The 27908-nt window shown below is 35.7% G+C and overlaps 4 protein-coding genes across 16 annotated transcripts; all 4 read right to left on the bottom strand.

Annotated features, from left to right (window-relative positions):
- Window positions 1–12: 12 nt before the first annotated feature.
- On the bottom strand, window positions 13–9217 carry LOC111488203. Of its 5 annotated transcripts, XM_023135881.1 has the most exons (17): window positions 9080–9217; window positions 8935–9003; window positions 8734–8836; window positions 6876–6944; window positions 6630–6746; window positions 6456–6529; window positions 6089–6191; window positions 5483–5525; window positions 4776–4838; window positions 3241–3467; window positions 2846–2966; window positions 2662–2765; window positions 1973–2086; window positions 1724–1894; window positions 1494–1637; window positions 1263–1408; window positions 13–469 (listed from the first exon to the last, which is right to left on the bottom strand). In XM_023135881.1, exons 2-17 carry the CDS (start codon window positions 8996–8998, stop codon window positions 318–320), a joined length of 1815 nt encoding a protein of 604 aa, XP_022991649.1. In that variant the 5' UTR covers window positions 8999–9003; window positions 9080–9217; the 3' UTR covers window positions 13–317. The 5 variants fall into 5 exon arrangements, with proteins under 5 accessions (XP_022991649.1, XP_022991650.1, XP_022991652.1 ...); XM_023135882.1 differs by lacking the exon at window positions 9080–9217 and having other exon boundaries at window positions 8935–9073; XM_023135884.1 differs by lacking the exons at window positions 8734–8836; window positions 8935–9003; window positions 9080–9217 and adding an exon at window positions 8503–8705 and having other exon boundaries at window positions 6630–6673.
- A 1265-nt stretch (window positions 9218–10482) lies between these two features.
- Window positions 10483–16639, bottom strand: LOC111487989. Of its 5 annotated transcripts, none has more exons than XM_023135522.1 (8): window positions 16336–16639; window positions 15853–15975; window positions 15544–15776; window positions 15253–15401; window positions 14464–14543; window positions 12496–14304; window positions 11714–11861; window positions 10483–11400 (listed from the first exon to the last, which is right to left on the bottom strand). In XM_023135522.1, the coding sequence occupies exons 4-8, from the start codon at window positions 15392–15394 to the stop codon at window positions 10688–10690; spliced, it is 2892 nt and encodes a 963-aa protein (XP_022991290.1). In that variant the 5' UTR covers window positions 15395–15401; window positions 15544–15776; window positions 15853–15975; window positions 16336–16639; the 3' UTR covers window positions 10483–10687. The 5 variants fall into 5 exon arrangements, with proteins under 5 accessions (XP_022991290.1, XP_022991291.1, XP_022991292.1 ...); XM_023135523.1 differs by having other exon boundaries at window positions 15895–15975; XM_023135524.1 differs by having other exon boundaries at window positions 15895–16639.
- A 2656-nt stretch (window positions 16640–19295) lies between these two features.
- Window positions 19296–23317, bottom strand: LOC111487990. 5 transcript variants are annotated; one of them, XM_023135528.1, is made up of 8 exons: window positions 23224–23317; window positions 22205–22315; window positions 21872–22012; window positions 21457–21582; window positions 21041–21112; window positions 20629–20713; window positions 20493–20550; window positions 19296–20415 (listed from the first exon to the last, which is right to left on the bottom strand). In XM_023135528.1, the coding sequence occupies exons 1-8, from the start codon at window positions 23255–23257 to the stop codon at window positions 19315–19317; spliced, it is 1728 nt and encodes a 575-aa protein (XP_022991296.1). In that variant the 5' UTR covers window positions 23258–23317; the 3' UTR covers window positions 19296–19314. The 5 variants fall into 5 exon arrangements, with proteins under 5 accessions (XP_022991296.1, XP_022991293.1, XP_022991294.1 ...); XM_023135525.1 differs by having other exon boundaries at window positions 20493–20713; XM_023135526.1 differs by having other exon boundaries at window positions 20493–20713; window positions 21457–21579.
- A 650-nt stretch (window positions 23318–23967) lies between these two features.
- LOC111487992 (monothiol glutaredoxin-S10-like) lies at window positions 23968–27489 on the bottom strand. The gene is made up of 5 exons (XM_023135530.1): window positions 27123–27489; window positions 26897–26970; window positions 25738–25812; window positions 24345–24371; window positions 23968–24234 (listed from the first exon to the last, which is right to left on the bottom strand). Exons 1-5 carry the CDS (start codon window positions 27395–27397, stop codon window positions 24158–24160), a joined length of 528 nt encoding a protein of 175 aa, XP_022991298.1. The 5' UTR covers window positions 27398–27489; the 3' UTR covers window positions 23968–24157.
- Between the last annotated feature and the right edge of the window lie 419 nt (window positions 27490–27908).

The following is a 27908-nucleotide window of genomic DNA, read 5'->3' as shown; positions in this document are numbered from 1 at the left end:
CTTCATAAAATGTAACAGTGAACGTAGCAAGGATCTGATACCTCAACAATAAAATGTTAAGAACGGCCTATTCCAATAAGCCAATGATATATAAGTTCGACGTACTTTATTTCTTTACAGCTCAATGGATTGACCAATAACTGAGCATAATCACACTATCTGCTTATACTTCAAGAAGTGAAGGCAAAAATACTTATAAACACAGCAAAAAAGAACGAAGTTAAAGACAACTTGACATTACATGTTGGTGGGTCGTATATGCAGTCCAAAAATTTCCTCAAGCTCGAATGGTTATATGATGCTACAGCCAAACTCGACTACGGGTCACCATCATAGAGTCCATCCAAAGGTGGTGATGATGAATCTAATAAAATTTTCCTGGTACCGTTCTGAAACTCCGCGAACAGTGAATCATCAGCCTTTTGACCATCCCAATTGTTTCCCCCCAAGTCCAATAGCTTTAGGTTACCTATGTTTCAAGACATAAATCCTTGAGTATATTATCACTCCACAGACAACATGAAGTAATAGCATATGATGAATTCTAAGGATCTATTATACTCAGTAGCTAACATCAAGTAAATAAAATCATTTATCTCATGCACTTCATAGCAATAAAAAAATTTAGCTCATATTCAAAGATCCCATCCCTTCGTATTACATGTTTGTGTCGAAGCCCTCGGATGAATATTCTGAAGCTTCAGTATATTGTGGATTCTTTTTCACCCTTTAAATTGGCTCAGGGGATAGAATCTCATTTTGGAAAGATGCTTGGATTCATGATACTCTATTATCCAGATTTTCGCCATTTTCAGATTGGCTACTACTTAGAATTGTTCAATAGCAGACTCTTGGGATTCTTTTAGTAATTCCTAGAAAATAATTCTTAAAAGAAATTTAAAAGATGATTAAATTGCTCTATTCAGCGAGATTATTTTTCATCTCAGCAGTGACAACTTAATTCTTCTTCTGACTGTAAGATTTGGTTACTTGATTCGAGTAGTTCACTCTCGGTAAGTAACACCAGCCTAGAGAAAGAAAAGAACAAGGACAAGGGCGATATCGCAACGTGTAGATATTCTAGTCTAGAATCTATATTTGAACGATCCTTTAACAATATTCATGATCTTTTTGGAGGATAGAAATGAAAATTGCATTTCCACCCAAAACTCCCCAACTCTAGCCTTGAATATTGTTAAATGTAAAAGTAAAAACATGACGATAATAAATTAACACAAAGATTCAATTTGTACAATAAGTACCTTTAGCGCTTTTCAGGGCAGAACGAATGATGCTTAAGGATTCAACGGGCATTAGATTGTATGATGCATTGACAGAAACAAGATCTGATGCCCCAGGCAAGAGCTTCAACAAAAATGTTGCTATCTCTATCCCACCTCGGTTTTTGCTACAATACGAAACATAGGCATCTATATCTTGAGGCAATCTAGAAAAGAAGAATAATGAAGTAGTTCTTGAATGTAATTTTGAACCTTATATTGATGTTCACAATATTTGACCCTTCAGTTATTCCTTCAATTAAATCCTGAAACCCGCATGGACCCAAGCCAATGCCTTCAACATTCAGTATTTGAATTGATTTCCGCATGAAAACACCCAAAGCTGCTGCTACCGAGCTTAAAAACAAAAGTATTCAGAATCGAATATATGAGTGGAAAATATTAAATAGTGGTAATTTCTGGTTATTGTCAGTTATGCAAACCTTCCAAGGCTATTATCTGCAAGGGAAAGTGACCTCAGTGGTTTCCTTAAAGTCGTCAACACATTTAAGAGTTGTGTGACTCCATCACAGGAAAGCTCACAGTTCTCTAAATTTAGATCAGCAAAAGGAAAGCTTCTTTCAGAAACTTCAACAAAATAAGGGATTAAGTTCCTGCAAATCCACAAAGGTTGGTAAGAACTTGCTTATGCTAGAGCTATATAGCACACGACAAAAGAAAAAAAAAAGGACCTGATTCCATCATCCTCGATGGGATTATCACTTATATCCAAGAACTCCAAGTTTGGTATATGAGCCAAAGCATATCTTAGGTTATCTGCATCATCTTTGCGCAGCTCGTTTCCCCTAAAATAAGAAAAATGATTCATCTCAGCACAAGTATTACCAGAAGTAAACCGTTCTACTAAATTGCAAATTTTAAACACCCATGTACGCCCAATTATACTTTGGATATTTGATATATGCCTCGAGAGTCTAAAAAGACATAAATGAACATGAGCTATTGTTTTACATTTCCTAAGTTATAAAACCTACATTTCGTCTCACAGGCATTTCAGGTAGACTAAGTACCAAGTAGGAATAGTTGGGGAGTCATCCTAATCGTGAACTTCCCTTGATGGGTTAGGGTCTGCTAGGGAGTTTATTAGTCACCTTCGGGGGACCTAGGGTCATCCTAACGTGAACTTCCCTTGATAGTAAACTATTGGGGAGCACCCAGTAGACAAATACGTATGGTAAACAGGCAGTCGAAGTACTTGTCGTTCATAGACACGACTTACTGCACACACAAGAATTACGAATGGAATTAAAATACAAAAAGAAAATTAAAAAGGAATTATCCAAGCTTTACCAAGATTTAAATGAATCTAGTCCAATTTAACCCAATCCTAGGCTACATCACAACAAAGTATCTTTGATACCTTAAATTGAGTACACGCAGTGATTGCAAGGACTTGCCAGCAATAGAAAATGCTGGAATGCCGCTCAAAGATCTCCTATTAAACTTGGAGAGCCATCCTGCCATCTGCAAAGTTCTTGGAAAGGTATTGCATTGATTGCCTTCATAACAACCAAATTTTGAGAAGAAAAAATATGCATACTCACATTATTTTCAGAAAGATCAAGGTCAGATAAACAAGATGAAGCATCAAGAAGAGTGTGAAAGACATGTTTCCCAAAATTTTTGCCCAGGAAGTTCTCACAGAGTTTGAAAGAATATAAATTCCTGAAAATAAATAGAAAAAATAGTTGCAACCAAGCTTCAAAAAAAGTTGAAGAGATATAAGCAATTCAAAATAAAATAGAAGCTCGTGCAAGCAATATCTTTTTACTTTCCCAATTGATTGGGTCAAAGATATAGGACAAAATGGGATAAGTAAGAGTATCATACTGTTGAAGACCAACATACCTCTTGCTTTTATATTTAACACTCAACACAATATGTTTCTCATACGCATTAACAAAATGAAAATAGGTGAAATCCAAATTGGTAGACGTACCTTCCTAATGACAAAAATGATACTAGTCCCGAAGGAAGAGCAACAGGGTCAGTTTCATCGAAGTATGATGCATTAATTGAGAAGTGCAGTACACCATGTGTTTTTCCATTATGGAGTAGAGCATCACAAATTGAATTAACAGAAGCTGAAGATAGCTTGCAATGAATGAGTTCAAGGGATGTTAAAGTTTCTCTGTTCTGGTTTAGGAGTTTGCATAACCCACTGACCTGTGCAAATATAAAGCCAAGTCATATAACACATTTAAATGATATATGAAAAGCTATAAGTTACTTGAAAATTACTTACCACCAAATTTTCGAGGAGACGAAAACAAAAAGGAAGCCCAAAACTAAAATGCACATTATAAACTTCATCAATACCAAAAAAAAAAACCATCTACTATGACATTATACAAAAAATATAACCTCCCACGATCAACATTACACAAAAAAACTTATGACAGATTTCTTATGGGAGGGGTGAAAGAAGGGAAGGGTTCTCACCCGGTGAGATGGGAGGTGGTCACTAGGCCTCCGAACATAAGAGGTCTAGGTATTGGTAATATTAGGGCAAAAAACACATACTTGTTGGTTAAATGGATTTGGCAATTCTATATAAAAGCCAATACCTTATGGTACAAGGTTATTGTTAGTAAGTATAGGCCTCATCCCTTTGATTGGTCCAGTAAGGGGCTAAAAGGAACTTCCAGAAACCCGTGGGAAGCAATTTTTTCTAAGTTTCTTCTTGTTCTCGTGTTATTCATAATGAGGTTGGGAATGGGCGGGACACTTACTTTGGGGAGAGAGTGGTTGAGGAAAAAACTCCTCTACTCCTTATACCCTGATTTATATCATTTTCCTCTCCTAAAAATCATTTTGTTCGTTCGATCCTCGATTGGGCAGACTTGTTGCCTTCTCATTCCTTGGGTTTTCATCGTCCTTTGATTGATAGGGAAACTTCAGACGTTGTGGCCAGTGTTGCATAAAAGAGTTAATACCTTGGATTGGGTCTCGGCTTGAGGGTCTTTGGTGGTTGGGTTCATTGTTGTATTCTCTACCAGAGGGTGGCAGAGGACATGGATCATATCTTGTGGAGTTGTAATTTTGTTTGTGCTGTCCGACATGATTTCTATGATGTGTTTAGTTTCAACTTTGACAACATTCTAAGTTACATGGAGATGCTTGAGGAGCTTATACTCCATCTGCCCTTTTGCGATAAAGGGTTGCTTTTGTGGAAGGTTGGAGTGTGTGCTATTTTGTGGGAGCCGTGAGGCAAGAGAAACAATAGAATCTTCAAAGAGCAGAGATAATTCTTTTGGAAATTAAAATTTTTTAAGACCAATCAGACCTTTTTTTAAACCGCAAAGACTAATCTTGTAATTTAACCAAGAATAAATTATGAACGCTTGCTCTATCATTAAAACATAAAGGACAGCAACTAGGATTCAACACCAAATCAAGGCATTTTCTTATACTCATTTAATATGCAAGAAGAAATTATCTATTGATTCATACATAAATAAGAACTGAACTCACTTGCTCCTGGAATCTGATCCACCTTAATACCAAAGTCTGCAACCTGCAGCTCGTTAATAGATGCTGCAGCATGGTAGTATGAAAAAAAGTAAGAAAATGGGAAAATAAACAGATTTTTACTGAAGTGACACACAAAAGAAGGTAAAAAAAATAATTGTTACACAAAATAAATTCTAAAGAGGCAGGGGTAGCCCCGCTTGTCTTACAGAACATGACATAATTTTTAATATTGAAAAATCAATGGACTTGAAGTAAGTCTCATCTTTGGTCCCCATTTTACTTCACAATGCTGTGAAGAGTAACAGCACTAATACATAAATAAGTTTCATTACTTTTAGCATAAGTGCGTAATTGGGCCCTTTCACTCTCATAAGGAGCATTACCAGTTGCACGGAACAATGGAACCTACTTATCAACTTTTATAACTTTCTTCTAAATGCAATATTTTTCATTTTGCATAATTCCTTTTATTATTATTATTATGTTATTCAATAGGAAACCAATGTTTAAAATAAAAATAATAATAAAAAAAGCAACAAAAAGAGACCATACAAAAATTTATTAATCCTTTTTTTATATGAACATGAATTTAAAACATATTTTACTGATATGCACAAGTTTTATCCAGAATATGAATAATGATACAAATGAAATCTAAAGAACAACGATGGCATTAAAAGTATATAAAAAAAAATACATCGACTTACACAAATTTCTGAAACACAGAGAATACTCTGAAGGCTCAAACATCTGTACCAATAAAAGTACATAGAATAAGAAGATAAACCTCCGCTGAACACAAAATTTAAATTGTACTGTAATGATATAAAAAGATGTGCTAAGAAAAATTGAAAACATTCGATCACTAAGATTAACTCTATTTCTTTTTCTTTTCTTTTTTTTTCTTTTTTTTTTTTTTTTTTGGTATTGAGGGAGCTATTTTTTTGTGCTTTTCTCCGGTAAAGACCCTACTTTAAATTCCAAGTCCATTTCTATGTTAGATTGTAGTTGGAAGGGCACTTTTCTGTTATTATGTATGTCCTAAGAAGTCATAGGCATAAATTAGATTAAATCACAACGGATAGTCTTAAATGTGTGGACTTAAATGGCATTAGCAGTAGAACCTCTATAAGACATTGAGCACATCAAGAAAACCCAGTAGTACAAATTCAATCTGAAAAAGCAGCACTAGTAAATGCTCAATAAGTGAACAAGTATAGCACCCACGTGTTGTCTATGTCTAAGTTAACGAAATGCATCCAACTGCCAACTTGTATATGGAACCAAGTTAAATGCCATAATGAACAACTTACTGAGCATAGCACCCAAACTGTTGGCAATGATAGCTTAGTTTTCTATACTTTCCACACCATAAATGAACAGATCCTTCGCTGGCAATATATTTCAGCATAGAATCTGCAAAAGAAAGGGGGGTAAGCTACTGGACGTATTTCACCTTTCACCTCACTCAATGTCGAGTGACAACTTTTAACCATGTTTACCCATAAGCTGGATGCATAAGAGCTTTGAATTTTTGCCCAATATATACCCTTTCATTTGATCTATAAAAGTATGGTTTCTCGTTTATTATAAAAAAATAACTAATGGTAGAAGAATGTTCAAACCGAATTACCATACAACATTTATAAAAAATAAAAAAAATAAAAACATCATTATCACCTGACATCTCTATTTCTCCAATACATTTAGAAAAAGATGGTACTGAGGCTATTTCTGCCGCTTCATCCAGGCAACTGCTTTTTATGGTTGACATGCAAAAAAGTCCAAACCATAAATTTAAGATGAATCAAGAGTCATTGAGAACAAACACGCCATCTTTTCAGGTAGGTATACCTTTGCAAGTGCCTCTCCCAATACATCTGCTGCCAATCAACAGCCTGGATAGTATCAGTTAGCTTTGACCATCGTAAATTGAAATTCTTCTTCCACGCTAAATTAAAATTACGGTACCTATAAAGTTATACTTGCATCATTAAGGCAGTGGTTTTCTTTTCTCTTCCTTCCCGAATATTTTACCCTCATTACACCTCAACCAAGAAAAACAAGATGCTAAACTAGAATATGGTGAAATTGAAAAACCTTCTGCGCTTCCGCCCATCCTTGGGGCAATCATTATCATATTCATCTTCATTCTGGAGCTCAAATGGCCTGCTCAAGGAATATTATAAAAATTAAGTCCACAGCTCACACTTGAAAATGGTTGTTACTGAAGTGATGTATCACTGTTATTTTTCAGATTCTCATTGAAATTGTTCCAAATGTTCAAAATTACAAATTCATCAGACTGGAAGATAGTTCATTATCAAAATAATAATAATAATAATAAATAATAAATAAAACATCACGCTAGAAGATAGTTGGCATGTTCAAAATTGGGGGAAATTTGATGGAGTTCGTGTAACTCAACTTCCTAACATCAAATCAGTGGGATAGGAAGGAAACATTAATTGAAAGTTCAATCAGGAAATTCACTCGCAACCACTCAAAGAATATACCAATGTGAAAGTAATAAATGAAGTGTTTTTTAATTTTTTATCTTTTGTTAATGGAAAAATCAAATTTTCGCTGAGATTAAAAAAATACAAGACTTACTACGGCCAGATAAACCAACAAAAAGAAAGGCTTACAAGAGAAGCCACACAAGACCTTGTCCCCTAGGAAGGGTTCCAGTTCAAGAGAATAAGACAAAAGGGATAATTACAAAATTCTTTCAACACGAACGCCCAAAGTAAGGGATTAAATCAAGCTACATACGCCCAAATTATCATGGCTTCAGAAGAAAACCCAAATCCGAGAAACCAAGAAAAACTCAATCATCCATCTGTATGTACCAACTTCTTGTTAATTTCTAAGACTTCACGAAAACCAAATCGCCTTTAATCCAAGACATAAATCTAAAGACAGAAACTTCTTCCTCGTATCCTCTGAATCCCCTTTTCCCCATTTCATTTCCCAAATCCTCATTTCTTCCCATCATCCCAATCCTCATAATCTCTTCAAAATCATTTTGTCACTGCACATTTGGATTCTTCAATCACAATTTTTCAGTCCCCTCTATAGCAGAATAGGAGTGAAAAAGAATCTTCACTCATTTGGCATTGATGGTCTTTTTGTTGGATTTTTCTATTATGGGTCTTTCTTGGGTTGTTCTTCTTACAAGTCTTATGCGGAGCTCTTGAGCAAATGTTTCTATGTAGTTTTGATGGTCTCTGAGAATTAATTTTGCATTTTGGTAATTGATTTTTGTCCCTGGTTCTATGAATAATCAGACGAAGAAATAAATGGGTGGAATAGGTGATAACGCACATAGTGAGTTATTAGTCTCACGCACCATATGAACTTAGGATTCAAAAACCACCTTTCGCTCAAGCTATATATTAAGGCACAAGCTTGTTTAAATCATGCTATCAACTTACTAATCTCACAGACCCCATGAACTTAGGGTTCGGAAATCCACCTATCACTGAAGCTATACACTTATTTTTACCCCTAATGAAACACAAGTTATAGAGGCTCACTTTTTCTGCTTCCACACAATCCAAATATAGGCAAAACAAATTCCCAACCCAATCTACATAAATATACCCTCAGTGTCAAATAAATCAGTGTTCGACACACCCAATAGATGAAACATCAAGATTGTGGCAGAAAATTGCGCATTAACAACAATACTTTGCTTTAAATGATGCTTCACAGAAACATCTACCTGAAAGTACCAACATATATAGCTCTCACTGGTTAAGCATACTTTCTCGAGGTTGAAGGTTCAAATTTCCCTCTCATATTTGGTAAACTCGAAGAGAAAATCAATAAAATGAAGGCTTCCAGTTCAATAATTTATGCAATACCCATACACACTAAAACCACGTGGATATGACATTCTTCAATCATCCTAAATGATAAGAGTTAATAAGTTAATTGGGGTAAGACGACGTACATTCCAGACTGTAAATTCTCTAAAGCCAACGGTGGCAGCTGCGAAGCCAGGGCATCCAACAGGTCAGGAGGAAGGTTATAGACAGCCGGTGGAACGTCATCCCCTAACAGTCAAAAAGAACAACGGATTGAGAAAACACAGCAGAAAAATGAATGCGGAGGAAAAAAGTATAAGTAGCACAAGAACTATGGAGATGATTACTTCGAACAATCTCATCTCTGACTAGGGCTGTGCATAGAGAGAGCAGCGAAGGAGCTTCAGCCATGAAAACTGGAATGGAAAAGAACAGAGTTGGAAATGGAACTGGACAATGGTCAGCGGGGAGTACAAGATCAGGAATTATTACCGAAGGAAGACGGACACCGGAATTGTACGGCGGAAGAGGAGAAATGGCAGCGGAGACGGCGTTTTCACGGCATTCAGCCACCAAGAACAGATCAAAATTATATATTATTTTCTGTGTTACTTTGTAAAAATATCTGATAACCATCCGTTGCTGAATTAATATCCTTAAATTTTTTAATTTTTTAAAAAGCTATTTAAAAAATACCATTTAACATTGAATTTGTTTTTTTTTTTTTAAATAACCTTAAATTTTAAAAAATTACATTAATACCCTTTCAAAGAGTACTTTTACTTGAAAATAAATACTTATACAATACGTTATTCTAGAAAGTTTGTAATTTTTTTTACATAGTGGAAAATGTTTTTTTTTTTTTTAAATTAAGAGTGTATTTTAAATTTTGAAGAAGTTTAAAGGTGAGTGTATTTTAAATTGGTCAAATTGAGACTCTTTCATTTTCTTCTTCACGCCCCGATCATAAAACTGCTTGTTAAATTCCAAGAGTGTGTTGCTCGATCTCCCTGTAGCGAATCATGTTAGTTTTCCATGAAAGTCTTAAGAAAAAGACTTAAAAGACACTCATCCTCGACAAGTCCCTTTGAAGCAGCCCACATTTATTCATCTCTACCAGCTGCCATACGACTCTGATATGTATGTACTGAGTCGTCAAACGAGCCACGTTAATCAAACACAAATTCATACGCATTGGCCCCGACGTACCAGAAGACCCAAACCTACATGAACAGGCGCACTCCCGCTCCACTGAGTCTGTATGTACAGTATGATAGAGCGAGACAAAAGGGCCAGTATGCATTAAGTGCAATGGAAACAGCACATGTGTGAAGCCACATATATTGTTACCAAATGAATTAATGAAATGGGGCCGCCTTGCCTTACACGTTGCTCTGCTACCCATTGTCATTCTTTTTTTTTTTGGGTATCCAAACGCTCATTGGTTTGCATATGGATTTCCTGCAATTTTACACCAAACTTCACATCCCAACTCATCACAATTCCCAACTTAACCACTAGCATGTGATCGAATCAAATCTAGTACCTATAGTTTGGTAAGATCTTCCAAAACAAACCACTGTCATACGCAAACGAGCACTTGAATGAAAACTATATTAAGGCAACAAACTTCTCGGTACTTCTACAATGATATGCTATTGTCTCACAAAAACAAGGTCTTTACTTATAAACCATAAATCAAAGCTACAAGTCTTTCCTTGAAATGTTCAGACCGATGTTTGCATCCTTAACATGTCCCTCTCTATCAATTCGAAGACGAATAAAAACCGAAGACAGGATCATAAGGACTAAAATGTTAATATAAGAATGAGATTAAAACATCTAATATACAGCAGAGAAAGAAACGAGGAATGAGAAGAAGAAACAGTAGGACAGTGAGTGAAAATGACTATTGCTGGTAGATATTTGATAGTCTTATTAGCTAAAAAGAAAATGGGCAGTCCAAAATATACAGCAGAAGAGGAGTCGGTAGAGAGAGGATGGTAAAATGCACACAAAGAAAAATGGCACAAATTATTTGGGGCTGTATATGAAAAACTATAATATATAATAATAAGAAGAATAAATCAGAAAGGAAGGTCATGGGCAGGCACCTGTCAAATCAAGCAGTGTCTCTTCCACAAGTTGTTCCAGCAATTTCCCTTCTATTTCCTTCCCTAAATCATCCATTTCCTCTTGTAACTGCTGAGTCCAGCCCTTCCCTACAACCTCCTTCCCAACTACCCTCTCCACCACCAGGCTGTAACTGTCCCCAATCTCACAACCAACACACTGAGTATCCCACGACAGCCAATCCTTCAATCTGTCCCACACAAGGTCCACCAAAGGTTGTGAGAGAGCACCAGCATGAAGACAGTTGGAAGATGTCCCCATCGTGCTCATGTCTGACCGAAAGCCTGTGATTTCGATCAAGACTGCATTGACGCTGTCAAAGATGAGCTTCCAGTTTGATCTTGATTGCCTTCTTTTCGCCTCCTGTTCTGGTTCTTTATCACTTAGGTTGGCGAAGTTGTTTCTCAGTGATGGATCCAATGGGTTTTCGAGTGAATGCCATCTTGAGAAAAATGAGTTGCACTGCACACTGTCATCGATGTTAGCTGCCGAGAGTAGACTTCGAACAAGGCCGAGCCACTTTTGTTCCTCTTCTTCTCTATCTTCACATGCTAATGAGGGTTTAAACAAATATGGATCTGCATTCTCCGAATACATGTCTTCCCACTTCAAAGTTCGAGAAATGGATTCTATATGAGGCGATTTGTCAATTAAGCTGGACTTCGTTAGCACTTGAATTCCTGGAAAAATAGACAAAATCAAGAAACAGCATATGTACAACTCTAAACAAAATTCTAAAGAAATAGGTTTTAGCTCAAGTCAAACAGTAATTTTAGTCCCGATTTCGTTTTCTTTCTTATGTGAAAGTTCCACCATCAATCAAATTGCCCAAACCTTCCACCGATGCTCAATTGCATCGAACTAGAAGTTTACCTAATTTAGGCGGAAAGGACAGATTTGAAACTAAACATTCATTTTGGGATCCAACTTCGAAACTGAATTAAGTATAGCCAAGTCCTATCTGTGCATGGATAGTTAAGAGAGTACGAGTACCTATGGAATTTGGCTTCATATGTCCAGAAGACGCACGCATGATGTCATCATCGTCGAATGGCGGTTCTAAAACAGAGCATGGACTTGGATGGTCTGGGATCTCATTGGCATTTCCAGGTATCAAGTGTCTTGAGAAAGGCAACCCTGCCTGGAAAATTTAAATTTAGTTCTGTAAGTAAATTGATTAATGAGAGATTATTTTGCAAACTACTAGAGGCAACAGCCAGCAATAATGCATTAAGAACTAGGCTACATAGTGCGACAATGTTACCGAGAGTTACAAAGGCCGAAAGCCTACTAGAGGCGGGAAAAATTAGATGCCAACAATTATTGGACTTCCAATTTGAAAATTTTGAATTTCTTTACTCCATATAGAACAGTAACAATCAGAAATTCAGATACCATATTTTTTATCCACAAAGCATAACAGAACACCACTTCCATATCTGTTCTTGTTACAGATACTTATTCAGAATCCATCATGTTCCTGTTCAAGTATTCAGGGAGTCCTAAGTGGCCCTGAATCGTAACTACTTAATTATACCAGTGGCTTATAACATACTTCAGCCAACCATTCTGAACGGTTAGAATTATGCCCGGCACAACATGTTAACTAAGTAGGTAGACAAGCTTAGGAAGAAAAATCAGAAAACACAGAGTAGGGGAAATTTTGATGTTCAGTTGCGATCAAATGAATATAACAACCTTGCCTAATATGCTACTTGCGTGAAGTAATTACTGAATGAAGACACATGCAAATCCTACATAAGAAGATAAATTACCTCAAGAGAGACCACACCCAATTTGTTGGTTAAACCCGGAGATGTCTCTGATGATCCACACAGAGCAGAAGATGAGCATTCTTCAAGACGACTATTGTTGATACAAGGTGCATCATCACCAACCCTGCCGGGAGGTAGAGAAGGCCCAAGTGTTTCCACAACAGAAGTATCCAATTCCTCCTTACACTGAGATGCATTACGTTTTTCTTTGCTGAGTTTCTTATTCCTAGAGAAAAAAAAGCTAGAAATTTTTCCTTTAAATGATGATTTAACTTTCGTCGGACTAGCTTTCTCCGTGGTGACATCTGCCATATTAGAATTTGGAGCTTCAAAACCTAGTCTGGTACTTGACATCAGAGGAGACACAGGGGCAGACTTTGACCTCTGGAGACTTCTAGGAGAGCTTCCAATGTCTTCCTTACTGAAATCAGTAATTAAGCAGGATGCAAACTCCCTCCGTTCTTCTTCCTCATTGGTTATCCGATCAACAGATTCAACAGACTTTTTTGGATCTGACAAAGAGAGCATCTCGCCCAAGGTACTAGAGCTTCTCCTTACATGCCTTGGTTCATGAGAATTGGCATTTGATGCCATCATTGACCATCTTTCTGAGAGGCGCTTCTTGGCTTCTCGGCAAACTGATGACTCTGGAGAACATGAAATACGGCTAATGGAAGAAATAGAATAAGGGCTATCAAATTTGTTAACATAGTCCCAAGAATGCCTGGAAGACGGTGACATTAATTCTAAATCACTGAGATCCCCCCCTGCATACCCATTCTCTGACTTGTAAAATGAACTCTCATCACCAGTATAACCATTGGAAAAGAGAGAAGAGATCAAAGTTTCATCCCGTCGTTGCCCCATTTGATCTTCACTCATTTGTTCAGAAATCTCAGTTGCTACATCCCTAGATTCTGGCACCTCAACAACCTCAACTTCCTCATCAAAAGTTCCAGATGTTTTATTAGGTGAGGAGCAAGGTTGTTGAGTTATCACAGTTCTAACAGCATGATTCTTACCAATGTTGGGCTTCAATACCACTATTCGGGTGGGTTGAACATATTCATCAAATCTCTGGTTTGACAAAGTAGGCACATTACTGGACTTTTCACAAGCAGTCGATTGGCAAACCTGAGCTGGTTTTTTCATCTGATTCTCACATCTCTTCCCTGTCTCAGAAATGTCTTCAGTACCAACCAACTTTGAGGGCCTAAGGATTGTGATACACTTCTTCTCAGGAGATGTAGGGAGTGAACAAAGTTGAAAACTATGCTGAGAAAATAAGGAATTGGGTTCTTGCAAAAATTTGACGAACAATTCTTTGTTAGAGCTGAGAACTTCTAAGGCATCTTGGAATTCTTTAGACTGCCTAAGTTTCTCATCCGTAGCTAGACGTTTTGCTTCAGTGAATTTCTGACGAACAAGAGCCATCTTTTTTTCATCAATATTTTTGTCAAAACTTCCATAGTGCAATTTTTCTCTATCGTAATTTGTTTTTAAACATTGCTGCCATATTCCACGAACGTCTACAGAACTTTGATGAATTTGACACAGAGCTCCCTTCTCTGAATGGTCATCAACTTGTTCCGTACATTCCAGTGGCAACCTAGATTCTTTAACTGTACACCAGGGACCTCTTGAAGGTGTTTTATTAGTAGCTGAACCAAGCTGCTCGGGCAGAGTATCTAGACCCATCAACTTCGCAACAACATTTGGGGGAGCAATCTTAGACTCAGCATCTCTAGACATTTCCTGGTCTATGAGCATCTTCATAGGCGTTCGGTTTGCCTTCCCAATTGAATTTCCCTACAATGCAATAATAAACCAAACTTCTTACACAAATAAAAAAAAGGAAAACAAAAATCTCAACTACATGGGTAGAAAATGAACATGTAGTGCATGAACTTTTCATGCTTCAGACAAAATGCATCAATGTACTGTTAACAAAGTGTGCTAACAATTTACCGGTCCATCCTCTATCTGACTATCTCGGGAGGGACTCGACATAATTGCTGCATCTGAGTGGCTTCTTGTGAGTACAGAACCTGCCGAAAACCATGTCAATGTCAACAATTTTGGCTCATTAACAAACACAACTGACAAAAGAGAACACTGGTCAATCCAATGGCATCATAAGCAGGAGCTTTAAACATCATAAAAATATACGAGAAAAAAAAAACAATTCTACTATTTCAAACTTTCCAACTGCTCATCAGAAGATTTTTTTTACTTAACCGTACATTAAGCTTAAAATTTTTGCTTTATTTTTCTATTCTACTTCCACTGACCGGGCAGGATGAGTTCTGCAATATGTGATGCATTAACAAACGTGACCAAGAGCAAACTAGCTTTTTTAATCGGCCAATTTGATATCATGAGTTATTGATCAGCGAAGAGGGAAAAATCAATAAAAAGCGCATATCCATAGCACCAATTAAGCTTTAAAGTTCGAAACTTGGCAAAACCATATGGGGCAACCAAATTCACGAGCAATCATCATATGAAAAGATAATCAAGTTTACCCTTCACGAGTGTGCACACAAAACCAAGATTTAAGAAATAAAAATTCAATAAAATTGAGAACAAAATTCATCCGTTGACTAATAAATTCGCATTAGCACCACCTACTAGTAGCAGACAGCCAAAGCTTCAAAGAAGAAATTATATAAATTTGGAAAACGATTAGAATGGAGACAATTATCAGAGACAAGCGTCGGTAGGAAAAAAACAAAGAAAAATAAAAAGGAAAGTCACCATCACGATGCGGTTTATCCGTCAGAAGCTTGTTCCTACGGACGCCTGCACTCGAGTTAAACAGGTTTACCATTCTTCCCGCACATCCAGGGAAAGGTTTTTCCATATTATTATGGACTTTTCTTCTTTGAACCTCCTTCATTTGAACACTGTAAAAATAGGATTCCAACTAAATCAACAAGATATAGACTGGCTAATTTCTTCACAAGGAACAGAGCGTATGTTCTAAGTTCTATTATTTTACAAGACAGGAAAAATAAATGGGAAATTATGCACAGAGTAGTTTCGTACCTTAAAGTTTCTGGCTTCAAGCTTCAGCCCCAAGAGAGAGAGAGAGAGCGAAAATTTGGAAGGTAAGATCCCAAGTTGCAAGAAGGAAGAAGCCAACGACCATATGAACACAAAGAGAGAAGACGAGAGAGAGAGAGAGAGAGAGAGAGAGTCGAAAGAGTATTCAAAGAGGGGAAGAAACCATTCCTTCAATCGACACAGAACAAAGAACTGAGCAATGCAGACGGAAAATTCTGCATGTTTACACGAAGCATCACATAAATTCTTATGCCACAGCTCGATAACCCAAGAAACTTTCAAATTACACACTTAATTTAACGCTGTTGAGTTCTCTGGGGGGAAGGAGCTCACTGATCGAGGTTTCATAGAACTCAAAATTCAACTCGACGATTAGAATCAGAGGCTAAGAAGCACCGGGATCGAGAATTCCCCCTACAAGAAAAGCAAAACAGCAGAATGACATGAACAGAAACAAAGAAGCAAAACCCAGCAATCACTAACCGATTATCCGAAGATTAAACAGAAAAAGTGACACGCAATTATCAGTAAGTCAATTCAAAACCACAATTAACTCCCGAAACTAAAAAGGAGCAAGTATAGAGATAGAAAAGGAGAATCTAGTTTAAAAAATTAGCAAGGAAAGAAAAAGGAAAAGCTGCAATTGATTCAGGCAGAAAGAGAATGAGATTCGAAAGCAGCTGAAAGAGAGAAGAGCTTCGGGAAACGAGAGATCGAAAGGGAAACATAAAAATGCAGAAGAATTAAACAGCAGCGGCGGAGTAAAGAACCAACCAACATTCTGACACAGAGAGAAGCATTCCACAGAGTGTGATTGAGAAGCTGAAAAGGAGTGAGGTCGGAGCCGAAGGAGCGACAGAAAATCTCGTCGGAAAGTTGGCCGGAGATTCGGCCGGGATCTATGAGCAAGTGAGAAAGACGAAGAAGAAGCAAATTGCGTACTCGTGCGGGAGGGTATAAGTTGTATCTCTCTCTCTCTCTCTCTCTCTCTCTCTCTCTCTCTCTCTCTCCACCGACTCGCCGTCGGACTTGAAAATGTTTTATAAAATCTGATTTATTTTATGCTTTCGATTACGAACCAAACCGTGTATTGGTATTTGGTAATTTGGCGTTGAGAATGGTTTTTGTTTATTAAATTTTGTGAATTTTGTCATTACATTGTAATATTCTGTCCATATTAAGTTTCCAAATCTATTTTTGTATATAAAACTTTTAATTATTTTTTTACATACAAAATTTTTAATTCTTTTTTTTATATATAAAAGTTTCTTAACCCTTTTTATATAAATTTTTTAATTTTTTACATAAAAGTTATAAATGGACCCTTTTTTATATAAAAGTTAAAGATTTTATTTAATCAATATTATGGCAAAGATAAAAAAGAATAGACCGAATTAAATGTTGCACATATTTTAAATTCGTAATAATTTAATTTATTTTTTAATAATTTAAATTAGATGAAAATCTATCTATCATTATTGATATTTTTTTACCCTTTTTTTTACAATGATACTTTCGTTTACTTTTAGACAATAACAACTTTTTATTATACCGTTGGAATAATTAATGTTATCCCTCACATGTAATTAATCATTTTATTACCATAAAAAGGTAGGTTGATTTGATTGGCCTAATTTCATTTTTTTTTATTTTAAAAACTCAATTTGGGCTTTTTTTTTTTCTTTTCTTTTCTTTTTACTAAATTCAAAAAAATTATTTTATTTTATTTTATTTTGACGTTTTGAGGGTTTAGGATTTGGACGAGAAATATAATCCTCATCCCTACCCTCGTTTAGCTAACGAGAAAAAATCTCTTTTCGCTCCCTCCCATATTTCCTGTTTAAATCATGATTCTCCACTCCATACATAGCAAATCCCCACGAGGTTGAGATATTTTTAGAGACCAACTACATCTTTTGCTTCAAAATTGTTAGTCGAAATGAGTCTATTTCTAGTATGATATTTGCTAATAATACACTCAAAATCGTATATATTTCTCGAAACAAATCAAAGGCATTGGAAAACGTTAAAGATCAACTTTGGGTGGAAAATGGTCAGTTTTTTTTTTTTTTCTTAAAATCATGGATGCAATCAATTTTCTTAAAATTAACATATTGTTAATTAAAAAAAAAAAAGGTAATTAATATGTATTCATTCTATTAAAGTCCCTCTTCTTACGTTTGTTACTCTCAAAATAATAATTTACAATAAAGTTTGTATCACCGATGAGTATTAAATTATATATAATTATTTCCCTCTCCAATAAAATATAATATTGGTGGGAGAATATCCTATCGCCTAACATCTAATTTTTTCTGTCAAATTAATGTATGAATTAAGAATAGAAAAAAATGGTTAATTATTGAATAAATACATATATATTTCCATCTACCTCGAGACATGGGAAGGACATGGGGTCCCATTTTATTTATTTGGTCACTATAAAATTACTATTTTTTTCCAACAATTTGTAGTTTATATATATATAAATGAAAAATGTTTAGTTTAAGTTATAAAGTTGTTTTTATCCCATTAAAAGCATTTAATGATATATTCATAGTGTTTTTATTAGATAGCCACAAAAATGGGGTCTAAAGATTATAAAAAATATTAGGAAAATTTTTCATTTAAAGAGAAGGTATTCAATTTTTAAGTGAATTTTATTAATTTTAATAGCGAGGAGTGGATAATTGAACATTATAAACTATTGGTGGATGACGTATCGAGACTAAATTAGCTATTTTAAAAGTACATTGGCCGAAATGAATCAAACCCGATAATAGATAAATAAAAATGGCAAAAAAAAAAAAAAAAAAAAAAAAAAAAAAAAAAAAAAAAAAAAAAAAAAAAAAAAAAAGGAATGAAAGCAAAAGAGAAATTTTGGTATCTTGCAGTGTAATATGCTTTATAATATTTCCATGGGTCAAAACGATGCGGTTTTGACCTAAGAACAAAACAACCAGAAAATAATTCTCTATGTAATTTAATAGTTAATAAGTTTTAAATTATATCGTATTGATCTTAAAATCAATTTTGTTTCATATTTCTTATGGATATATTTAAATTCTTAAACAATTTTTTTTTTTTTAAAAAAAAACGCATTTAAATTAAAATATAGAAAAAAAGGAAATTTCGAACTATGGAACTAATTAGGAAAATGAGACACCAAAAGAAATAATAATTGGGGTATGGAATTTGGTGGAAAGGGAAGGGAGAATAAAGAGTCTTAGTCATGTATCATAACCACCACCTAACCACTCTACCTTTGGTGGAACAAATGCAACCTTCAAAAATTCCATTAACCCCTCAAAAAGTCAATTTTTAGGTACATTTTCTTCTAACTTGTTTAATGCCAACCCATGTTACTCTCTACCAAATTTCTCTCTCAAAATAATAATTTATTATAATATAACTCTACCTCAACTCGAATACAACTTACTCGTACCTCGACCAAAAGGTAAAATATTAAAAAATGTTGGGAGAGAAATCCCACCTCGACTAATAAGGAGTTGATCATGAGTTTATAACACATCTCCATTGGTATGAGACCTTTGGGAGAAAGCAAAAGCAAAACTACAAGAGTTTATATTCAAAGTGGACAACATCATACCATTAAGACGGTCCAAGCAAAGCAAAGCAATTCATGTTGAAATATGAGTGGTTTTCTCAAGGACTTCAGAGTTTATTTCTCTGTAGAATAGAAAGACAGGTCAAAAGAGGATACAAAGGATCAATTGTGAGTTGAATCTGGTGTCAAACGTAATCCATTTCAGTTATAGCGACATTTATTTCACTTCTAGTGACATCCCAGCTAAGTTTATCAGTCAGTAGAGAGCGTACCTTCTTCCCTTCTTGAAAGAATGACTCGGGTTGGATGAAGAAGGGCTGTCGATATTCTGAACTGTCAATATTACATTCTTCATTGACAGGGGATGTTGGTCTCATTTCATCCAGTGGGTACTCAAGTAGATGGTAAGCTGTTTGGCAGTGCTCCTTTGAGCCTGAGAGGTATTTCCATCCAAAATCAAAGACAAAGCCAGAAGCACACATACTTTCTAAAGAAGGATGCCGGTGTTCGTCATTCGATGCATAATTCATAAGCCAATTAGCACTTTGTGCACAGAAGAAGCCACGGTCTTCGACATAGTTATCGCACTGACTAAGACATTTGGGTACAGATGAGAAATTCAAATGCACGTTGTTGAAAGTGGCGTCTATACCTTCCTCTTTTTCTACATTATGCCTACTTAACCCATGGATTTGATAGCTGTCTAAACTGGAGTATGGCAATGGATATAAGTTTCTATGATAACTGGAAGGGAAAGGGGATGAACATAGTGCAACAGCTCCAAAACTCTCCTGCAAGTTTGGCTGATGGTCATCAGCGAACGAAATTGGTGGCTCAGCAAATGTGTGGAACTCTGTAACTTTAGAACTGTCATCTTTTATGTCGTCCGTATCCCAACCCAGCAGAAGAGGTTCCATCTCTTGCTTCCTTATGTGCAAAGGTTCACCTTGATCATAGAAACCGTATTGCGGGTTGAAAAGGTTGATAAGTGATCTATAGTTTTCAACTGCAGCAGTACTAGGTGAACTATTGGCATCAAGCAAAGTCATTTTCCCTTCTACATCACTGTCAAAGTCCTTGGTCCTGTACTTAACGTGGAAGTTGTCATCATCGTTATTGGTTGAGAAATCAGAGTGGAAAAGAACTCTGCCTCTTGATTTATTCAAACGACAAGGCGATGAACTATTATTCAAACGATGCTCATAATCAAGCCTTGGCCAGCACCTTCCAGGCAACCATTGTAGTTTTTCCAAGTTATTATTAAACTGTCGAGAATCAGGTTCATTCTAAAGCCAGTAATTCAGAAAAGAATTAGAAAAAAAAAAAGTTGAAGTTATTGGAAGATGGTAAAAGTGCATAATACCTTATACTGATTGCTTTCAGGTATAAGCCGACTAAGTAGAGTGGAAATAACACCATACCTGGACAAGTTCCAAAAAATTCCATAGTCGGATCCAGAAAGATGACGGGACAACAGATAGAACAAAGATGACTCTGACCTCTTCTCATATGATTCACCAGTTCCATGGAACGACATATTCTGAATGAACTGACGTAATTTCTGCCTCTTCCTACTAAAAATATCTGCATGAATATGAAGAGTACCTGATCAAATATGCTATCATGACTATCCCATCTATCTTTCTGATGTAGACCACTAAATGAATGCATTACACATTAACGAACATGGCTCGGAACTTTTTAAGACTATAAGATCAAGGCTCCCCAACTCTGTTGAGAATGCAAAAATGGACCAAAAAAGAAACCATTGGAAAATGATAAGAAATATATGCATACACAAAAGACGAAACATTTGCTCATAAGAACTCAAAATTGTGATTCTCTATTTTTTTTTTAAAAAAAAAATAAGCAAGAAAAAGAGAGAGAACGAAACTCAGACGAAAGAATTACCATCATTTTCCACGTTTCTCTGTTTGCTCTGTATATCCTTAAATGTTTTATGAGCGTGCTTCACATCTACCTCTGCAATAAAACAAAGAGCACAAATTACTATTTGGAAACTGTTTTGTTTTCCTGTGGGATCTCATTTCATCATGTACTGCAAACCCAAATATCGATAAACAAATTGAGAGACATTACACTGATACATGCGATATGTGAAAGAAAATCTCCGACTCATTTTGTATTGACAACTCATAATGTCTTAGTTCAGTACATGGATGAAAATGTATTTTTCCTATACGTAGTATAGAGTTACAGAATACTCGGGACGACTTAATTATACATCTTCGTTCAATCTCATGTCAGGATGAATTAACAGAAAAGGGAATATCAAATATTAACGAGTGTCTGCTTTAAGTGCATACCTGAAATTTTGGATGAATTACCCAGGGGTAAATGCATCGAGTTAAAGTTAATAGGAGTGACATTCTCAACAAAAGGATGTGATGCGAAGTCTTCACGGCGATTTTCAACATGCCTTGCTCTCTCTGCTTGGAAACAAAATAATGGGTACAAGTTACACGTTACTTCCAACTTTTATTGGGAGATATTGTTATTATCTTTTTTATGGTCGATTCCAAGAATGGGTTAAACTTGAAGAAAAAATACATGTCAACATTGAGCTGAGTGGAAGGTCTTAGCCTCACATGTGCAGATAAGGCAGACACTGAAAGTATAGTTCTTAAAAAGATCCACGTTTTCACATCCCAAAGAATATAAATATAGATATATATATATTTGCTGCTAACACTGATATTGCAATTAAAGTTTATGTCTTACCTCTGAAATGATCAGTCGAGTTGAACTCCTTGGATTGAAGTTCCTTTTGACGTTGAAGAGATGAACTGAATCTACGGTTTGCATCCTTGAACTTCTTAAAAAATGCAAACTCCGAAGTTTTTGCATTATTTGCTGCCATCGCTCCCATACAAGAAAACATATCAACAATTGAACTATTTAACAAGGATCATGCACTAATACAATAAGAAACTTAGCTAGAACAAAACTCAAAAAAGAAAAAAAAGACAAAGAGAACTGTTAACACTGGGAGCCTCGAATAGCTCGCTACTCTAGGAAAGTACAATTGAGAGTTGGGTAATGTAGAAAACTCACGGCATGTAACATGTCCTTCTTTCAAGGATACGGGAGAAGTATCTCTTCTGCATGTCAAAGGTCTATCACAATCAAGGTCTCCAACTTTTATTCTCTTCCGACAGATACTATCTATAAGGAATGTTCATGCAGGATTTATCAAAATTATTATTTTAAGTGAAGAAACTTTTGAAATCATTTAATTTTACAAAGTAGAAATTCACTTCCTGAAACAATTTAGAGAAAACAAGGATAACTGCAAAACGTAGTCACACAATAGCAAATGTAGCTTCTATGGTTTAAACGTTACTTCATACGCAGTGAAACTTATCCTTGTCGCTAATGTGGAACCTGACTAAAATGAGTGTTCTTGCATTCGCAAGGGTATCAATATGACATCTTGAGGTTTATATATAAAGATGAATTTTTATTAAGACAATGGATCCCCACAGTGATATGATACTGTCCACTTTGAACATAAGCCTTATGATTTCTTATGAGAGGTCTCATTGCATTATTATCTACTTATATGCTCATTATTTGGGACTTTGGTCAAACTCCCAACAAACTCGATGAAGAAAGCAAACGATAGCGGAGTACAGGAGAGACATTTCTGATCAAAATATTGGACATGTAGTCAATTAAGGCATTTTTACATGCAGTTTAAAGAACAACAGGAGTACATACAAGATCACTTCCGGCTTCTCACGACAGAATATACAAAATTACGTGAGAGAAAAAGATAACACAACATCAAACATTCATTAGAAGTTGGGCTATAATTGGCCAGAAATGAAATCCATCGAGACAACGAATTCGAACTAAACCACAATAGTAACTTAAATACATTGGAACCGGAATGAAATTATTAAGAATAGTGGCAACAAACAAAATCGATCCTCTCAGGAACAAAAGTCTTGAAAAAAATACTAAAAAATTAAACGGGGGAAAGCATGATGTGTAATCGAGAATCAAAGCAACAGCAATATATCAAAATTAAAGAAACTCAAAAACATGATAAGGAAGAATCGAAGAAGAACCAGTAGAAATGGACGGCTTGAGATTACGCTTCATGGTAATGCGCGCCCTGTAAACGAGGGATTGTGGTTTCTGTGGAAAGAAAAACTTGGGCGCCAAAATGGTGGTACATAACAAGGAGAACACAGCGCTTTCAAGAACGTGTAAAAAATTTTACTTAGATAATTAATTTTAATTAATTAATTAATAGATAGATTTAATTTAATTTTAGAAAGTAGAGTTATTAAAAAATAAATATGGTACTAAATAGCCAAATGGAGAGTCATAGAATAAAATGAGTAATTAAATTAATATGCTAAAATGGTGGAATATATTTTTATTTAATGTAATTTCAAAATTGAGAAATAAAATTTAAATAATTTGAAAGTCTCAGTATAATAAAGTAAATAAATTAATAAAATCAATTTGCATGTAAATATTCAAATGTTACTAAATAATAGATGAAATCTAATTACGTAAATATTTCTTTAGAAATTAAAATCTAAAAAAAAAAAAACTCCTCGATGGACTCCGAACTCCTACTTTCAGAAGATTGATTGTAAAATACCTCAAAGTGTTGCAAAAACATCTAAATACCTTAAAAACAACACGAAACAACTAGACCATACAGCCAGTAGAGAGGATAACGCTACTGGCAAAGACCGTTCGGCAAAAACATTATAGGCGCGGAACGTGGTAAGCCTACGCCATACGAGCATAGCATAGACAGAAAAGGGAGCCTGGACCGGGGAAATGGAAGGCTTTTCTTTCCAAATGGGAATAAAATGCTCTCTTATTTCATGCATAAACTGGAGATCCTTCCTTGAAACAAATGCATCCACAAATATCTTAAAATACATGTTCCTAACTAGAAACGCAAGTGTCACTCGAGGTAGAATTAAGAAAATCAACAGGTCAGTCAGCAAATGGCTAAGAAAACAAAATGTGCCTAGAGCCTTATGTCTCTGTATTTTTAGCATTCGCTTCAGATAGAAGAGGCTCGAGCTCTCCTTTTCGGTATAGTTTCACAGTATCTGCATCACAACGGCGAGCACAAGCAACATCGATAATCAATATAAGTGAAGCAAGCAATGTATGTTTCCATTGAATGAAAGCTTTGGTAAAAAAAAAAAAAAAAATGTACCTGTACAACCGCCTATGTGCTTGCCCCCTGACCACAAAAAGAGGTATGTGAGTTTAAACAATACTTGGTACGCATCCAAGAATAAGCGATACAAACCAAACTAGATCGAAAAATCTTTAGATGACGAGACTACATGAAATAGAACGGTAGTCGATATTCGAAACAACACAAAGGGGCAGTATTTTTAAACACGGGGGGTGGGGGCGCTCATAATTCATATATTTTATGAACTTCCAAACCGGCTTCCTTACTATGACTCAAAAATATGATGAGGGGTGAGGGATTTCTATCTACGTGGATAGTACGTGCATTTGTTATATATTCTAATGAAATTTCCTTTCGTAGGCTCAAAAATGAGTCAGTCATTATTCAAATCTTTGTTGATTGATGGGCTGATATAGGTTTGCTAAGATGTGCTCCGAGGCATTTTCAACTCTTCCATGGACCTTTTCTAGAGGCAAAGCTAGAGTATTGTGGTTTAAATCAGTGGTGGGTCAAAAAACCTCCACCGTCTCCTAAAACAAGAAAGACATGGAGAGAAGGAAGAAACTTAGTACATAGTAGTGAGCGGTTTCTACGACTAACGTAAGCTCGAGCAGTGAGTAGTTAGTTCATTGAGGTTCTTCACAAATATATATCGGGGATGATGCGAAGCTGAGGCGCTTCCCCTATTAGTAAGCATGCTTGTGGATTGTAGAGCAATCCATTCATAAACACGAAAAAATATGAGTAAAGATTGGAAAAAGGATCTTCCTATCCCATTTTCAAACTTCATATATAAAATCACTTGCTTCCAGTCCAAGAACAAAGTATGTATACACAAACTAAGAAGCATGGATATGGACATAGACACAATACTCAAACTAAAGTGTCTTTGTCTCTTAACAAGCAGCATTCATTCGTGCAATTGTCAGAGGCGACAACCACCTACTACGCGTAAATGTTGCCACCTTCCTTGGACCCATCCTTTTGAGTGTGCCACCCCATACATGATCAGATCTAGACTCAGGTAAGACACATAGAGCCAAGTCACGTGTCCCCCGATCAGAGGGTCTAACACGTCGTGCTCTACTTATTTACTGAGACCGAAAATCCAAAATTAAACCCCTCTATATGCTTCTGCTCTCAGCATATACACAACCGTATTATTTCTAGATGGTTATATTGAACCAAGGGGTATGATCAGGATCATAAGTAGAGGTATTCAGTGAAGATTGACGCAAAATCTCTATTAAAAGCAATGTTTTTGTACATATCAAATGATTGTTCATTACAGAAGATATCGTAAATAAAATGAGAAAGTTTCATAACTAAAACAGAGAACCACGTAAACATAAAATGATAATATTTTCAACATACATAAGATTGATAATTGTGATTAAGCAATACTAACCTATGAAAACATTTGGTACCGTATGTTGTCCCGTAAGCCTCTCAAGTACCTTTTGCAGTTGTGGCCCTTGGGGACCTGAAGGGAAAAAACTTGTCAGCTTACAAGATGCATAAAAAGATTTAAGAGAAGACATTAAATGCAATGAAAGACTCATGATGGTTTAAATCAAAGCAAATAGCTCAAGGATATCAATTTGATTCATACAAACCAACACATGTAACATCATGAATTCGGAAGTAACATACAGGGGTTGAATTGGGCTTAAATTGAGCATCTCCAGGTATATATTAATGTTAGGAACCACGAATCTCCACAATGGTATGATATTGTCCACTTTAAATGCTCTTTCATGGCTTTTCTTTTGGTTTCTCGAAAAGGCCTCATACCAATGAAGTTAGTATTTCTTACTTATAAACTTATGATCTTCCCCTTAATTAGCCAATGTGTGACTCCTCTCCCAACAATCCTCAACAATCCTCCCCTCGAACAGCCTCCCCTTAATCAAGGCTCGACTCTGATACCATGACTCTGATATCATGTTAGGAACCACGAATCTCCACAATGGCATGATCTTGTTCACTTTGAGCATAAGCTCTTATGGATTTGCTTTTGGTTTCCCCAAAAGCACTCATACCAATGAAATTTCTTACTTATAAACTCATGATCTTCCCCTTAATTAGTCAATGTGGGACTCCTCTCCCAACAATCCTCCCCTCGAACAATCTCCCCTTAATTGAGGTTGGACTCGTTCTTTGGAGCCCACGAACAAATTACACCCCTTTGTTCAATACTTGAGTCACTTTTGACTACACCTTCGAGGCTCACAATTTCTTTCTTCGAAACTTGAGGATTTTATTGACATGTCTAAGTTAAGGACATGCTATGATACCATGTTAGGAACCACGAATCTCGTACCAATGAAGATAGAATTCCTTACTAACCCATGATCTTCCCTTTGGTTAGTCAATGTGGGACTCCTCTCCCAACCATCCTCAACCCCTTAACTTACAACTTAATCCAAAAATTTAAGTTAATAGTAAGAACATATGACAGGAATGGCAGTTATCGTCATAGAGGGAAAAAGAAAAGGTGATTTCAGTACTCAGATCCCCTCGAGCAAATCTACCAGCAAGTGTAATAAGAATCGAAGAAAAAGTACCTAATTCATCCAATTCAATGACCAATGGCTGCGCTCCAAGCCTCTTGAACAACGCCTTAACCTCAGAAGAATACCTTCAAAAAAGAGATTGCCAACGAACGATCCGGCTTCAAAATATTTCCAGTAAACTCAAGAAACCCAAATCTGGAAAAGGAAAGAAAACACGAAGGAAATCGAAAAAAAGCATTACAAATATAAAGATGAGATGGATGAGATTTGAACTCACGAACACCATGTCTTGGAGTAAACAACAACAGGATTCTGAGTAATTGTAGTTTTGACACTCTCCTCGAGTCTAGAACCAAAGGAAGAAGAAGCTCTAATCGACATAGGTCTGATCCTCGCGGATCCATTTTTGAGGGCATTGTGTTTGGAGATTGAAATGGATTTGGAAGCGCAGGCGTTGTAAAAAGGGAGGGATAAAACAGGAGGTTTGAAGGAAGAGGAAAGAGTGCGATGAGGAGTTAGAGGAGGAGAGGTGAAATTGGAAGGAACTGCCATCTATTTCAAAGTTGAAGCTCTCCTTCTTCCTCCTCCTGTTAATTTGCTGTGACCTATCTCAAACTCACTCCCGCCTTACTTTTTGATGAAAATCATAAATAAAACCTTATTATAAAATAAAAAATAAAATAATAATAATAAAAAACGGTTGTTTTTCAACCACATTTTACTATTTTTAGCCGATACGACTTATTTTAGGAATTAAGAAAAATAACTCTTTAATTTTTTTATTAACTAATGACTATAATATCTATTCTAAATTATATAAATAATATATACTTTTTTAAATACAACCATGAGTTGGCTTATAAGTTATCTCGATTTTTTAAAAGATATCTATATTTAATGTAGCATACTTTCATTTAACTTAGAATTGGAACAATAATGTAGATAATTATTTTTAAATTATCACGTCATCCAAATTCATGTAAAGCAACTTTGTTAAGTCAATATCCATCAAATAAATGAACCATTTTTCACCCAATATAACAGTGTTAAAATAATAATTATT

This window comes from Cucurbita maxima, unplaced genomic scaffold (assembly GCF_002738345.1).
Source record: "Cucurbita maxima cultivar Rimu unplaced genomic scaffold, Cmax_1.0 Cma_Scf00013, whole genome shotgun sequence".
Classification (NCBI taxonomy): domain Eukaryota; kingdom Viridiplantae; phylum Streptophyta; class Magnoliopsida; order Cucurbitales; family Cucurbitaceae; genus Cucurbita; species Cucurbita maxima.
This window is presented reverse-complemented; position numbering and strand designations above follow the sequence as displayed.